Here is a 15247-nt window from a genome sequence, read left to right as displayed (position 1 = left end):
TTATTTATGTGTATGAGTACACTGTAGCTGTACAGATGGCCGTGAGCCATCTTGTGGCTGCTGGGAATTGAGCTCCAGCCCCGCTTGCCTTGGCGTAATTCACTGTAGCTGTCTTCAGATGCACCAGAAGAGGGCGTCAGATCTCATTAGGGGTGGTTGTGAGCCACCATGTTGTTACTGGGGATTGAACTCAAGACCTCTGCAAGAGCAGTCAGTGCTTTTAAGCACTGAGCCATCTCTCAAGCCCAGGGGGATTTCTTTTATGGTCTCATGTTATACACGTAAAGCACTGATCCTATTTGGTGTGTGTGTTTGGGAGAGGTGCATGTGTGTCACCACAGACGACCTTCAAGTTGTTACCTTTCTACCTTGTTTGTGACAGTTTCTTTGTCACTGTGTAAACCAGGCTAGTTGGCCTGGAGCTTCTTAGATGAATGTATTTCATTTTATGCTGTGAATGCTTTGCTTGCATGTATACCTGTGTACCACTGCAGTTAGTTACAGGTGGTTGTGAGCCACCATGAGAGGAGAACCTGGGTCCTCTGTAAGAACAAGTGCTCTTGACCCACAAACCATCTCTCCAGCCTCTCACGATTCAGTTCTTAGAGAGCAGATTCTAATTCTTCCTGATTTTAACCAGATAGAAGTCCCACCAAATTATTTCATTTGAAACAAAATTTATTAATTCTGAATAAAACCTCATTCAAATACATTATATTTTCCCTAAGATACTAAAATACAAAGACAAAAGGCTAAATTTCTTTTAAATTATTTTATTATTGTATAAGCTAAAAGGAAATTTACACACCGAAATCTCAAAAACCTTGGGCATGCACATTAACCTTGTTAGAGGCTCTTCTACATATCTCTCTTTTTTTCCATAGGAATTTCCCCAAACATTTAAAACCCATAGTTTTTTTTGTTTTGTTTTTTGTTTGTTTTACTGTATATACAGCCTAAACCATAGCAATCTATGATTATGTCATTTTACACTGTGCAAAATCCTCAAAAAATAGTGGTATGACAGAACAGTTAGATCTCTACAAACTTAATTTTAAGACATTCATATAATTTGGTCCTCCTCCAAATCACACCAATTAAAACAGGTACATTCTCTTTCAAGCCTCCAATTGTGTCCTGATGGTGATCCACACCCCACAACCATCGGCCATCATCTACGGAGTGACCTCAGAGAAGGTCACACAGCAATATGCCTGATGAAAGGACTGAAAACAAAGCCCATGAAAGTGAACAAAAGCCAGGCCTTAAACAAACCCATCACATACAACTGAAAATCAAACAAGAATTTTGAAGCTTTTTTGTGATAGTAAAAGTAACAGACCACAGGACAGGGAAATTAAGAGCTGTCAGTGCAAAGGGGAAAGACTGAAGGGGATTTCAGACAGTGGAGATTTGAGGTTTTAATTTTCTTTTTTTATTTCAAAAGTTTTTAAGAAGGACACTACCAGTGTATTTCACAAAGGCATAAATGTATACACCCCAGCAACACAAAAGAATAAATCTTCAAAAATGTTCATCCCCAATTATTTACATTTTTTTCTAATATAAATTTAGGACTTCAGTATGTAAATAAATATACATTACTATGTATACCTTTCTGGTGTGGCTTACCAACAAATCAGCTGAACTTGAGTGCTTTTATTTTTAAATTACAGCATATGCTTTTGATGGTAGGGAAGGGATTGAGTCAATGGAAGTGTATTTAAAGTTGTCCGATTCAGCCAGCTAGGCATCTGCTTGTTCTTGGGAGCTTGTGGAAGGTGTTAGTGTGGCTGGGAACATCAACACCTTGGCATGCATGAAGGTCAGGTCGGGAAGGCTGGCAATCACCTTCACAGCTTCTTCACTCAGGTGCTCCTCTCTTTTTGGTTTCCTATCAGCCAATGAGAAAAGACAAGTGTGTTAAGGGGACTGTGCTGTAATCAAATGGAAAAGAATTCGTTGTCAAGGTCTGTGGTCTTGGGCATCTGACCAGCTTCTCCTCTGCTAGCTGCTGAGTGAAGAACAAGCGTGGCTTTCTGCTGCTGTTCCTGAGATCAAGCATGCAGACAAAATTATCCACATGCACATGTACTTAAGGCTGGGGTCATCTACCCAGCAATAATTTTCAAGCATGTTACCAAGCACAAGGATAGCGCTAAAGCCTTGGTAATAGTCTGCCCACCTGGATTTCCCCTGCCTACTGCAAAAACTACCAACATTACCTAACTTGAAAGGTGTGGTGAAGCATGGTAAGTCATTTAACCTCAGGCTTTCTTAACCTAATGGGGAATTCCAGGAGAGAAAGCCTTCAGCTAAACTGGGATACAGGCAGCAGCGTGAGAACTGGGTACAGGCAGGAACCTGGGGGTGGCAGTAGGGGAAGAGGGGGATGTGTAAACTTTAAAGGCCTCTAGCCTTGTAGATAATGTGTATTTAACTATATCTCCTCTCACTCTAACAAGTAGTTTGAAGCATATTACAAAATGCACAAAAATTCTTGGTGAACTAGTGGGCAGGCTGGAGAAAATGCCCAATGAGCACTAAGTGCGACCCAACACACCCATCCAAGTTCATACAGGTTGTTAAATATGTTGAAAGTATCATTATAGTCACATAGTTAATTTCAGACTAAAGATACTTTTTTTGTTTTTGTTTTTTGAGACAGGGTTTCTCTGTGTAGCCCTGGCTGTCCTGGAACTCACTCTGTAGACCAGGCTGGCCTCAAACTCAGAAATCTGCCTGCCTCTGCCTCCTAAATGCTGGGATTAAAGGTGTGCGCCACCACCGCCTGTCCCTAAAGATACTTTTAAATTGACTACAAAGAGCCCAATTCTTTCTTTTATGGTAATCATGCCAGCAGAAGAATCAATATTCAACCCAGTTCTAGTATTTCATAGAAAATCACAATACCAATTTTATATTTAAAAAAACTTAAAATTTACATTTTAGATTGCACTTAATGGTAATAAATCAGTGGATGCTTGAGGAACTAGTAGATAACTAACTACATCACTTCACAGTCAAACAAGTGTCCTGTATCCTAGTTTCAATCTCAGCATCCCTGACAAGGCCTAGGGAATGAAATGGTTAGCCTGCAGCCATGCTGTCATGGAGAGTGCCGTCAGTGGGTGTCACAGTTTTCTGATGTGCTGTGAGACCTCTGATGTACTCCGACCAAAATGTTACCCCTGTATTCACAGGCCTTTAGATATAATTTCCAATTTACAGAAAACTGGGGGACTAAATAACATGGTGAACATTACTTGCTGAAAGCCCCAGTGAGTAGAACTAGCCCTGCGTGGATTTCCCCATTTGTGAGGTGCAGGCAGGTCCAGGAGAGAAAGGCAAGGAACGTTCTTAACCACAAGACAACTAACTGTGCAGATTGCTCTAGGCTCCACCAGTGGCTTTTAGAGGCACTATGAAACTGAGCATAAAAGTTTACACAACTGTAAGTTTGTGAATGCATTTGTAGTTATTTATGTCAGATATTCTTATTAAAATACATATAGCAGATGCTTGAGAATTTGAGAACAATTGTATTGCTCTCTATTGCTTTCTGCCTAAGATTTATCCTTTTTTTGTCAATGGACAAATGAAGGTCCGAAAGAGTGGCCTATGATCAATTTGTGTGCATGCACACACACACACATACACACAAACATACAGATGAAAAGAAACATGAAAAGACCTTTTAAAAAGGGGAAGAAACTTTTCACTTTTCAAAAAACTGCCAGGACGACTGGATAGCCCTAGATAGGGCAGAGGAGAGAGAATGTAGACTTCTCCCACCTTTCACTATATTAAAATTAATCTAAAATGCATTAAAAAGTGGGGAAGAGGCAGCATGTCTTTAATCTCAGCACTTGGGAGGCAGAGATAGGCAGGTTTCTGAGTCTCAGAACAGACTGGTTTACAGAGTAAATTCTAGGACACACAAGGCTACACAAAGAAACCCAGTTTCAAAAAACCAACCAAGCAGCCAAAAAGACCCCAAGCCAAATCCAAAATGCATTAAAGACCCACAGGTAAGAGTTGAAACTATAAACTCTGAGGTGTAAGATCTTCCTAATTCTGAATTAAACAATCATTTCTTCAAGCAAAGCACAGGTAACGGCAGCAGCAGCAGCAGCAAATTGGGTTTCACCAAAACGAAAAGCTTTTGAATGTTAACACATGGTGTAAGAAGGGAAAAGATTATAGAGTAGCAAATACTTGAAAATTCCGTATCTGACAGAGGTGTGGCATTTGTACTATTCTAAGGAGAGATTACAAATGATGTGACTGAAAACACACACACTCTGAAGCGGGACCCGGGAAGGCAGCAGCATGCATGCTAATAAGCGCATCAGAGATCTCAACAGTTTTGCTACTAGGGAAATGCAAATCATAATGGTGAGATTCAACTTCATACCCACGGGGACAGCTACAACCTATGTGGAGGAGAGAATGTGGAGAAACTGGGAAGTTCCTGTTACTGGTGGGAATACAAAACATTATGTCCCAGGGCTCTGGAGGTGAATGCCAAGATGATCAGGTGTTCAAAGCCAGTAGGCAACATGAGATCCTGTCTCAACCAGACACCACAGCCATGAAGCACTATGTGGTATGCACATCTGCAATCTAGCACCTAGGAGAGTAGGGAGTACTGAGATTGAGACAAGCCCGAGTATGCTCTCCCCAGGGGCTCCCCACTCCCTTTCCTGGGCCCCACTTTGCCATGTTGTACCAGGGCTCAATCCCAGGGTCTGTCCATGTTAGGCAAAGGCTACTGCTGAGCTAAAACCTCAGCCTGAGACCTTGACTCAGGACAGAAAACCCATGCCCACACCTATAACTGCAACAGGCAAATATGTACGGGGGATTTTTAGGTTGGAATAAGATAATAAACATTTTCTGGGGGTAATTTAATGATGACAGTTGCACAACTTTGTGAACCTACTAAAAACTAGAGGATTTACACCAGTGAGAAAGACAGGTTTCATGTTAATTAAATCAATAAAATCCAAAACCAAAAGCCCTAAAGTATTTCTGTTAGCCACTAGTTCTTTGGCTTGTATAAATGTCAATTAGTGGCCTCTCTGTAGCTACTAACCAGCTGGCCACACACTAGTTTAAATTAGAAAATAACCTTTCTCCATGTTAGGTCAGTTGGGCACACTAAGAACTTGGATTTCTCTAACAACAAAGCGAGTACTGGTGATGTAGGTCAGTGGTGAGGTGCTAGCCAGGGCAGGCACAGGGCCCTGTGTGGATAGCCCCAGTGTTGCTTGTATTTTATGCTAATTCCGCTTTCCCAGAAGGGGCTGCAGAGCTAAGGAGTAAATCACATACACAGGTGACTTCTTGTGAACTTCTCCCCACTCTAATTTGTAAAATAAAGGCTAGAGTTGGTGACTGGGCAATGGAAGGGAAGGTGGAGCTGAAAAGTTTGGGGGAGAAGGAGGAGAGAGAGGAGGGAGAAGGAAGGAAGATGGAGGAAGAGGAAGATGATCCAGATTCCATGTGGCTTTAAAAAGCCAAGGTAGCTATAAAGGATAGAATATACTGGGATAACTTGTCTAATCTAGGTGGGCAGCTTGTATCATTTATCAATTGACTCTGAAATTATTGTGTGGGCATCTTGTGAATTGAGAATTTATTGATATATAAATCTGACTGATTTAATTATAAGCTTCTAGAGTTTTGACTTAGTGGGTTAAATTTCCCTGGGAACAGCTAGGAACAGTGGCACATGCCTGTAGTCATGGTGGCTACTGGGAAGCTTGAGGCAGGAAGATTGCTTAAGTTTGGGAATTCTGGGCCATAGTGTGCTATGCCAATTTGGTTTGTACAAAGTTTGACATTAGTTGGTGGCTACTCCAGAGTTGGGTACCAGGTTGTCTAAGGAAGGAGAAACTGGCTCCAGTCAGAAACAGAGCATGTCAAAAATACCTACTACAAATTAACAAGAAAATAAGTGAGAAATTATTTTTCAACATATGGGAAGAGAAGACCACATCAAGTTTCCTCACATACTCAAAGGTTCTTAGAGTGTGAGGGAGGGCCTGCAGAGGGCTCAGCACAGAGGCTTGCCATCAAGCCTGACAGCCTGACTTCAGTCCCTGGGACTCACATAGTGGGAGGAGAGAACAGACTCCCACAGGTTGTCTTCTGACCTTCCCCTGTGCCTCAAGGCTCAAGCACAGAACCCATCACCCCTGACAAAAAATAAACATGATTTTAGAAATGGAAAAGAGAAAGGAGTATCCATATCAAATCTCTTCTCCTAACCCAACTATGGTTTCTTTGCTCTCAGAGACAGAGCTTTGCTTTGTGGCCTCGGCTGGTCTCAAGTACTCCTCCTGCCTCAGCTTTCTGAGTGTGGAAATTAGAGGCTTCATTAGTGTATCCACTGCAACAACCACTTTAACCCTTTCTTATCTGAGTGTTCTTCATAAAGCCTTCCATTCTGCCTTTGAGTGCTGTCAAAAGCCAAGGCAATTTTGTTAACCTTTACTTAAAAAGAAAAAGAAATAAATCCTACAAATCAACACACTGAGAAAGCCTTTTGGAATCATACTGTGTGCCGCCTGTCTTCCCACACAACTAAGAATTGCTCACACAGGCTAGGGCTGGAGCTCTGCTGTAAACATCTGCCTAGCATGCATGAGACTTTCAGTGTGACTGGGGGGAAAAAGAAGACATTAAAAAATAAGAACAACTTCCCTCCTGCAAAACAAAAACAAAACACACCACCTCAAACTCCTCTGGTGATATTTTATAACTTTAAATTCTAATATTAAGATGTAGATATTTTTCTCACTATTTTCAAACAAAATCTTCTTCCAAAGTTGGTAGCTTTTTTTTTTTTTCCAACTTACTTCATTTTAAATGTTCAAATGGGTCTGGGAAATAGCCCAGTGGTAGAGCCTAGAGTCTGCAAGGCTCTGGGTTTGTTCTCTAGTACCCTAATAGCAGAAAGGTCACATAATTATCACAGAGACTCCCTTTGGCAGCTACAGCTTCCCTCCTAGATGTGCGCTGCAATTTTAATGTATTCTTTTATTTCAGAAGATAAAGTTTAGTAGTAACAGGTTGGGCAATACAGCCTGTCTAGGAGCCTTAAAAAAATGAAGTGCAGGGCTAACAAAGTGGAGTAGAGCTCCTCCTACTGGCACAACAGATGAACTCTCATGACTGGCTAGGAGGCAGAACTGCAGAGAAAGGTTCAGAAGCAGTAGGACTGGCTCAGAAACAGCAGAGCAGCCAAAGAGAGTAACAGCACAACTCCCATGACAGTGGTGCCAGCAGAGGTCAGCAGTGTCAGGGCCAACGCAGGACAATGACTGCAATGGAGTGCACCTGTGGACAAAAGGACCTACATGCTCCAAATCTAATTCCTGGAATGGTCAAAGGCATCTACAGCCAACCAATGAGTAACAGCCCCAGCCTTTGAAAATTTTTAGTTGTTTGCAGAATAGACACCTGTAAGGAATAAAGTAAAAGACACTACAACCCTTTAAAGCATGGTGGCACACACCACACCTTTAATCCCATCATTTGGGAGACACAGGCAGGTGGTTCTCTCTAAGTTCAAGGTTAGCCTGGCCTACATAACAAGTTTCATGACAGCTAGGGCTGTGTACCGAGTCCCTGTCTCAAACCAACAAACAACCCAAAGAGATTGCAATCATTCAAGTTTAAGTTAAAAAAGAATAGAAAAAGATGTTTCTTATAAAAGAATTAACTTTAAAAGATAAATCTAAATGGTGTCTGTTATTCAATAGGAAATTCTAAAATTCCCAAAGTGGGCAACTGACACACATACATCCCTCTTGAAGATACAGATGGATAATGATTTGGGAAGCAGAGAAGACAGCTGACCAATCAGCACTTGCCCCAGCACTAGCGATGTCCCATCTGAACCTCCTCCTACTACAACTGGCTCATCTATGTTTAATGTATCAAAGTACTTAGCTGTGTTAAATTCTAAGTATAAGGTCCACGTGACATTCCTTGTCTCTGGCTCTGACAGCAGGAGGTAACTGTCCCTAGAGAGGCTCCCTAAGTTTAGTAAAGAAGTTCATGATAGCTCAAGTTAGATGCACAGTAGCAAAAGTTCTAAAAATTAAAAAAAAAACAAAACTTTTACTCTGTCTTAGCTTCAAAGTGAACACAGAGGCTTATGTGACACCAGGAAGATGAAACTGGTTCTGGAAAATCCTTTTCTCCATAATTATGAAAGGATAGGGATGCTCCCCAGTGGCATCAGCATCAATACTTAATCAGAATCATCTTCTATGGGGGTGGGGAGAAGAAAACTTCATCTGTCAGTCTTTTCCAATAAAGATCACCATTAAACATCCATTTGATGTTTTCTAGGCTTTGCTATCTATCTACTGCTTTAAGATACAAAGTCAGCTTAACACACAAAGGCTACCTCTTGCATGCTTTGCTTGTGACCATTTAAACCAGAATACAAAGTTAGGGCTAAGTTCAGGTTCATTTATTTACCTGGTCGACGTGCTTGTCTTTTCCACTGTAGACATGAGCTTTGCAAATGCATCAGTCACTCTGAGGCTTGAGGTGGAGGTCTCCAGCTTAGCAGTTGTTAACTCATACAACTCTGGATCCACACCTTACAGCATAGAATGACAGTGAGTGAGGGCAAGCTGCATGGGTCATAACGAGCGACAAGATGTAACAGCAATACTCTATCCACATGTGAGTCTGCGTAAGCACCATTCACTGTCATTGTCAGATCAAGTGCTGCTCTTCTGAATGTGAGCAGTCATTACTAAGCATGCTGCATGAGAGTATGTATGCTACAAGTGGGTGGAGCCTGCATGAGGGCACACATGCTACAAGCAGGTGGATGCCAGACAACTTTGTGCAGCTAGTTCTAACTTTCCACCCTTACAGGGTTTCTGGGGATTGAACTCAGGTTACCAACTCGGGCAGCAAACACCTTTACCTGCTGAGTTCTCTGTGTTTATCTATTTTTATTTTGTTTATGTGTGTCTGTCTGCATTTATGTATCCACATCATATGCATGCCTACTGCTTGAGGAGACCAGAAAGGGTGTAGAAGTCCCTGGAACTTGAGTCACAGACGGTTGTGAGCCACCATGTAGGTGTTGGGAATAGAACCCAGGTCTTTTGCAAGAGCAGCCAGTGCTCTTAACCACTAAGCCAATTAGTTAGCCTCATGTTGTTTTTCTTTATTAAATGGTAGGCTTTGAAGTGTCTATAAAAGGAATACATAAAAATCCCATTTTGAAATAAATGTTGTATGTAGCTGATGCCTTTTAAATGCTTCAAGAATTTCCATCAGTCAGTTTTGTATTAATTTCTGATACATAGTGTTTATAAATAGAATGAGCATGCTATGATATTCTCAAAATTTTTATTTTATATTTTATCTTATTTTAAGATAAGGTCTTACTCTGTTGCCTACAATGGCTTTGACTCATGACAATTCTCCTGCCTCAGTTTCCTGAGTGTTGGGATTACAGGTATGAGTCACCACATCCGACCTCCAACATTCTCATTTTTATGTGCATTAGTGTTTTGCCTGCATGTATGTCTGTGTAAGGTGTTTGTATCCCCTGGAGCTGGAGTTAGAGACTGTTATGAGCTGCTGTGTGGGTGCTGGGGATTGATTCCAGGCCCTTTGGAGGAATGGCCAGTGCTCTTAACCGCTCTCTCCAGCTCAACATCCTCAGTTTTTAAACTGGCTAATGAAACCTAATTTTGAACCTTGCTCTGATCTCATCAAAAACATTTTTTTTTTCTTTTAAGACTCGAGTATTTTTTTCATGTCAGAGACTTGGAGATTAATATAAAGTCTCTAGTATAGAAAATGATTTGGTAATTTGGTTATCTTAGCCATGACTAAAGAGATGCACAATTATTTAAAGCATCAATTTAATACTAAAAATTGACTGCATGTTCTTCAGGTAAGAGGTAGAGTGGGTAAACACTCCCAGAATGTGGCTGAGAGCACTACTCTGGGAGAAATGAAAACATTCATTTCTAGGATCCGTTATATATGTGTATCTGACTGTAAATCTGGTGGCCTGCAGCTGAGACAGTCAGTGAGAGAAACAGGAAAGAAGCTAAGTTGGGGTTATAGTTAAGCATCAGCTTGAAAAAAATGTTTAATAGCTTCTCCAATTTTTTTAAGTTTTCTTTCTTCTTTGAGACAGGGCATTATAATATCACTCTAGCTGGTCTTGACCTACTGAGGTTCAAGTGATCCTCCTGCCTCAGCTGGGACTACAAATGTACATGGCTGTACTTGGTTCAATTTTATTTTCTAAGAAAAGCCTACAAGATTAGGCAAAAAGTATAATAAAGTCATGAACAAGTTCTGTCCTTTCTGAACCAATTCTTCGATGAGCACAGATGGATCTCAGATGTTATAGAAATCAAACAAGCAACAGCTTCTACAGTTACTGAGTCCAACAAGGAGAAAGGTGCATTAAGACTCCTAAGGTCTTAATAGCTCATTAATGTACACTTTCAGGACATACTTTAAAAACCTCTGTTTTTCTACAATAAGCATACAGGTCAAAGTTAAAAAGTATAAAATTGTAGATGTCTATATAAAGAGCAATGAACCAAAACTGTTTCTCTCTCCCACTGTTTAAGGTTAGCTTCCAAGTACCCACAGTATTGGAGGTGAGATCTGTGTATCATCCTGAGTGGTAACAGCAGTTTATCCAGTACTGGACACTCAGCTGCCAAGCAGTAAATGGTAGATTGAAAACCACAGCACTGACAATGACAGAAGAAAATCTCCTTTCTACCCCAAACAACATTCCTCCCCTCCATAAATTGCCCCCAAACCAAAAAATGACTGAGATCTCTAACAATTATAGTTAACGTTTTTCAGAAACAAGCCAATTATTTACTATAAACTACAGAGAGTTCTTAATGGAATTTTTAAAAAACAGAACTTTAATGAGGCACAGCTTAATTACACAATTAAAGTAGCCAGCCAAATTCTATGCCAACTTCCTAAAAAATCACACACACGATAGTTAACAGCAAGCTAAGAAAAAATGACTTTCCCATAAACAAGTTAAAGAAAGGACAAACAAGTGGTAAGCTGGAACACTAAAGAAGGAGTTGGTACCTGAAGCTGGGGGAAGTTTTAATGAAACCCAATAACAATAGAAAGCCAAGACAAATTCACTGTAAACAAATTTACACAACAGCTAGAGCATACTGATGAAAACCCAGAGTTTAAAGGTTTCCCAGGGCAGAGACTGCATTGGACCATGCTGTGCTCATGTCCACTGCAGCCTCAAACTTTCCAGACTGACTGTCCTGCAGCTATACCCTGAGCCCAATTATCATGCCATCTCGGCACTTCTTTAAGCAACCAGGTTATTTGTGTTCCTATCAATGGTTTTTAAACAAATTTAAAATATAAGCACATTTGAAATCTAACCCAAACTTTTGGCAGCCAAAAGAAAAGGTGACCGCTTTTTCATTACAATGCAGACTGATCAAATTTAGCTGAGAGAGAATCTGGAGAACTCTTAGGTTCCTGCTTCACTTCCAGTAAGTATCAAGACAATTTTAGCTCCTCCAGGCTGTTGCTAAGTCAGATATTCTGAGTAAAACTGTAAGTAGTGAAGTATCAAATTTAAGTAAGTAGCAAGACCAAATACAGACTTTTTTTTCATGTACTCTCAAGAATTTTGAAAACAATGAAGATGAAAACTAGGAGCTGAGATGTGAAAAATCTCTTTGTCCCACCTTAGATTTGTGGGCCTTCCCTGTGGCAGAAGAGGGTTCCCTAGCTGGGTATAAGAGAAGGGCACCCTGGGGAAGGACTGCCCTTAGCTGACTTTGTTCTTCCTTCATATTCATGGCTGATAAACCACTGAAGTGGGTGGCTGGGCTACCTAATAAACTCACCCCAAACAAAACATATCCCAATTCTCAGGAACCCAAGCTAGCTACAAAACTGGTCACTAGTGAGCACAGAAGGGAATCTCCAATATGCATTCCAGGGGTTAGTATTTACCCCAGTAGCTGTCTCATGATCAATGATGACCAGATCACAACTTTGGGATGACAGGGATTCATTAAAATCATATTCAATAAAATATAAACATTAAAATGCCATTATAATTTCCATCTTTTATTTGGTTAGAAAATGACAAAGTACATTAGTCCTTTGGCAAATGAACTAGGGCAGAACAGTAACAGATACTAGTAAGCTTAATTTTTAGCTGTTAGGTTCATAGCAATTACTTTCTACTATTAACTTTTGTTAACATTTTTTATTCTCCACGGAGACTAATATTATGCACTTTCTATATAAGAGCTACATAAAAATAGTAATTTTTTAAAATATGGAACTATATAAACTACATGCTAGATCCCAACATTTTGGATTCACTTATATATTTAGCAGCACTAATAAGAACTAATTAAAATGTAAAAGCTTGTAAAAGTTACATTATTATAGACACTATAATATGAAGCCATCTTTGGTACTAAAATGTTCTTATCTTGCTAGTGTTATTTTCAAATGGCTTTATAGAATATGCTTTCAAAATAAGCATATAAATACATTTTTCTTTTAGAGGAGGTGAAAACCAAAACACCCTTAGCTATCTAAAGTCATTAGGGCTATATTATTGCAGAAACTGCTTTCAGCTCTGAATATAACCTCTGAGAAATTTTTCTTAAAAATGTCTTTTGTGTAAGTTGTTTCTTACAATCAGATGTTAGAAAGGAAGCCAGATGAAGGAAAAGTACTGGAGAGAATACAGTCTACCTGTTTCCTTGTTTATAGGAAAGTCAAATGTTGTCATGCTTTTAGTAAATAACCACAACTATGGTTAAATGCTCTGCTGACCTGGGATTGTGCTGCTGCTAGAGCTACTGTCATCCACGGGCCCAAAGAAATCAAGGTTCAGAAGAGTGGAACCTCCACTAGCTTGGAATTCAGTGACCGTGTTGGTGGGCAGCCACACAGAAGGTAAGCCAAGGGAGGAGGGGTTACGTGTGAAAAGGGGTAAGACACACACTTGAACATGCAGGTTATAATTAGTAGTCATTACACATTTTAAAAATCAACATTAAAACAATGTATACAGCATTAGGTTTTCATAACTAAAGTAACAATTTAACTCAATGTAGATTTCCTTGTGTACAATGTAAATAATGTAACACTTTGTTAGGTTTTAGTTAGAAGTCAGTTCTTTCAATCAAAACTGAAAAGTACCAAAAAGACCAGAGAAGGCATACTAGTTAAAGGGAAACAATACTTAATCTTAACCCAACATTAAATCACTACATGCCCAATCTTTCATGTTAGTTTCTATGAACAATTTCTGGTTTCTAATGCTTTTTAAAAGAATGACAAAGTTGTGAGTTTCAGGACATGCACCAATACATTAACTTATTTAAAATAACGTAATATAGATGTAGTAACTGCCCTACCCTGATGTACACGCAGTACTGTTCCCCTTTAACTCTGCAGCAGTAATCACAAATAGTATACATTTTTAAAGAAATTGTTAATAAGAAGCATGATGATTTGACTAAAGACACCAGACAACAGCAAAAGGTACATCCAGGCTTTCCTTCAGCAGGACATTCAATTGATGGTTTCCAGGTATTCTAGGATTCCAGCTCTAAGGAAAAGCTGGTAAGAGTGTCTCAGGCAATGGCATGGTAAGTACCACTGAGTTGACCTGACAGTGATAGTGTTCTAGACAAAGGCTCAACCACTTACAAAGCAATTATAAATCAGGGTCCATGGAAAACCCATAGCATGGACTCTAACACTAGCACTGTGTGTTAAAGACCCTTCAGTACTTGTATAAGTTACTCCCTTTTAGAGTTTAAAAGTCATTAATAAAACTCACTGATTTCTGGAATTGCTCTGTTAGCATTTGGAGAGAAGTTTAAAAATAATCATGAAAATCATTCATCTTCCATTTGCATATAGTATTCTATAAAATGCTACTGAATCTGAAAACTACATTAAGTTAATAAATATGGATCTATCTGCACACTGGTTTTGTTTGGTTAAGTGAATAATTGTGCTTTATGCTTTGGAGCAACCGCTAGCCACAAGACTTTGTATCCGAGAAAATTTCACAAAGTAAAGCTATAAAATATTGAAATAAATTGGTCCTAGCTAAAATATCATTTAAAGTATCTAATTTTGACTTAAGATAAGGAAACTAAAACTTTATCTTATTCTTACTACCAATACTTGGGCATTAATATTGTTGATAACAGTAATGGCTGGTATCTTGAGCAATTGCTATTTAGAAAGAAAGCCTGAATTTCCAAAGATAAGAATAAGAAGTTATGTTCAAACAAAAAAGGAAATCAGCAGAGAGAAGTCTGTCTGAACTGTGTAGCTTTCTTAGCTCTAGCCCTGGTGCTAGAGGCTCTACGGAGAGACGTACCATCTAAAGGGTTAGTAAGGCCACTGCTACTCCAGTCAAACTGGACAGGTGGGAGAGACTCCTAGGGTTGAAAACCAAAACAAAAAACAAAAACAAAAACAAAACAATCAAAATTAATCAGTATAGGTAGCAGCAACATAAAGATTTCTTAAAACAAAGCCAATTCCCCCAAAAGTACAAGACCATTATGCAACAATGTACCTATTGACAAATTTTGGATAGTTATAATTTCAGATTATTTGTAAATATCAACAAGTTGAAACTGGAAAACTTATAAACAGTATGCTTATTGATACTATGTTTTAAACTATTAAATTTCAGGAAAAGGATTTAAAACAGACTTTTTTTTTTGACTTAGTGATTACATTTATTTAAATACTAGTCACGTAACACTAATATAAAATACAACACGATAGAGAAGGAACTATGCTGAAAGTGACATCCAGATTGTTGAAGATGAGAGTAACTACTAAATAACTAGTTATAGACGATCTTTCCTAACTTAGCTGGTCTCATGACACATGACACAGGAAGGAACAGAGTCCAAGGTTTCTAGTTCCATACAAGTTTCCTGATTTCAAAAGAAAAGAAACTGCACCAAAAAATAGGATGCACTTTTTTTGTCTGTTTTTGAGACAAGGTCTTCATACTTAGTTCTGGAACAGCTGGCCTGGGACTCACTATGTAGACCAGGATGGCCTTAAACTCAGACGTCTACCTTCCTCTGCGTCCTGAGTGCTGGGATCAAAAGCCTGTGCCACCATGATTGGATGGAATGTTCATTTTTAAGGTGTTCATTTTCAGATATTTAATTTA

General features: G+C 39.4%; 1 protein-coding gene across 5 annotated transcripts in view; it reads right to left on the bottom strand.

Moving 5' to 3' along the window:
• Positions 1-757: 757 nt before the first annotated feature.
• Positions 758-15247, bottom strand: part of Aftph (aftiphilin) — a 59117-nt gene continuing 44627 nt past the window's right edge. For 4 of the 5 annotated variants that reach the window (XM_031390974.1, XM_031390972.1, XM_031390975.1 and 1 more), the window contains exons 7-10: positions 14432-14492; positions 12865-12945; positions 8500-8623; positions 758-1894 (exon numbers count right to left, since the gene is read on the bottom strand). In XM_031390974.1, the coding sequence (XP_031246834.1) occupies positions 1747-1894; positions 8500-8623; positions 12865-12945; positions 14432-14492 (414 nt within the window). In that variant the 3' untranslated portion in view covers positions 758-1746. The remainder of the gene's footprint in view (positions 1895-8499; positions 8624-12864; positions 12946-14431; positions 14493-15247) is intronic. The other variant, XM_031390976.1, reaches the window with a different exon arrangement.

The sequence above is a fragment of the Mastomys coucha genome, unplaced genomic scaffold (assembly GCF_008632895.1).
Source record: "Mastomys coucha isolate ucsf_1 unplaced genomic scaffold, UCSF_Mcou_1 pScaffold22, whole genome shotgun sequence".
Taxonomy (NCBI): Eukaryota; Metazoa; Chordata; class Mammalia; order Rodentia; family Muridae; genus Mastomys; species Mastomys coucha.
This window is presented reverse-complemented; position numbering and strand designations above follow the sequence as displayed.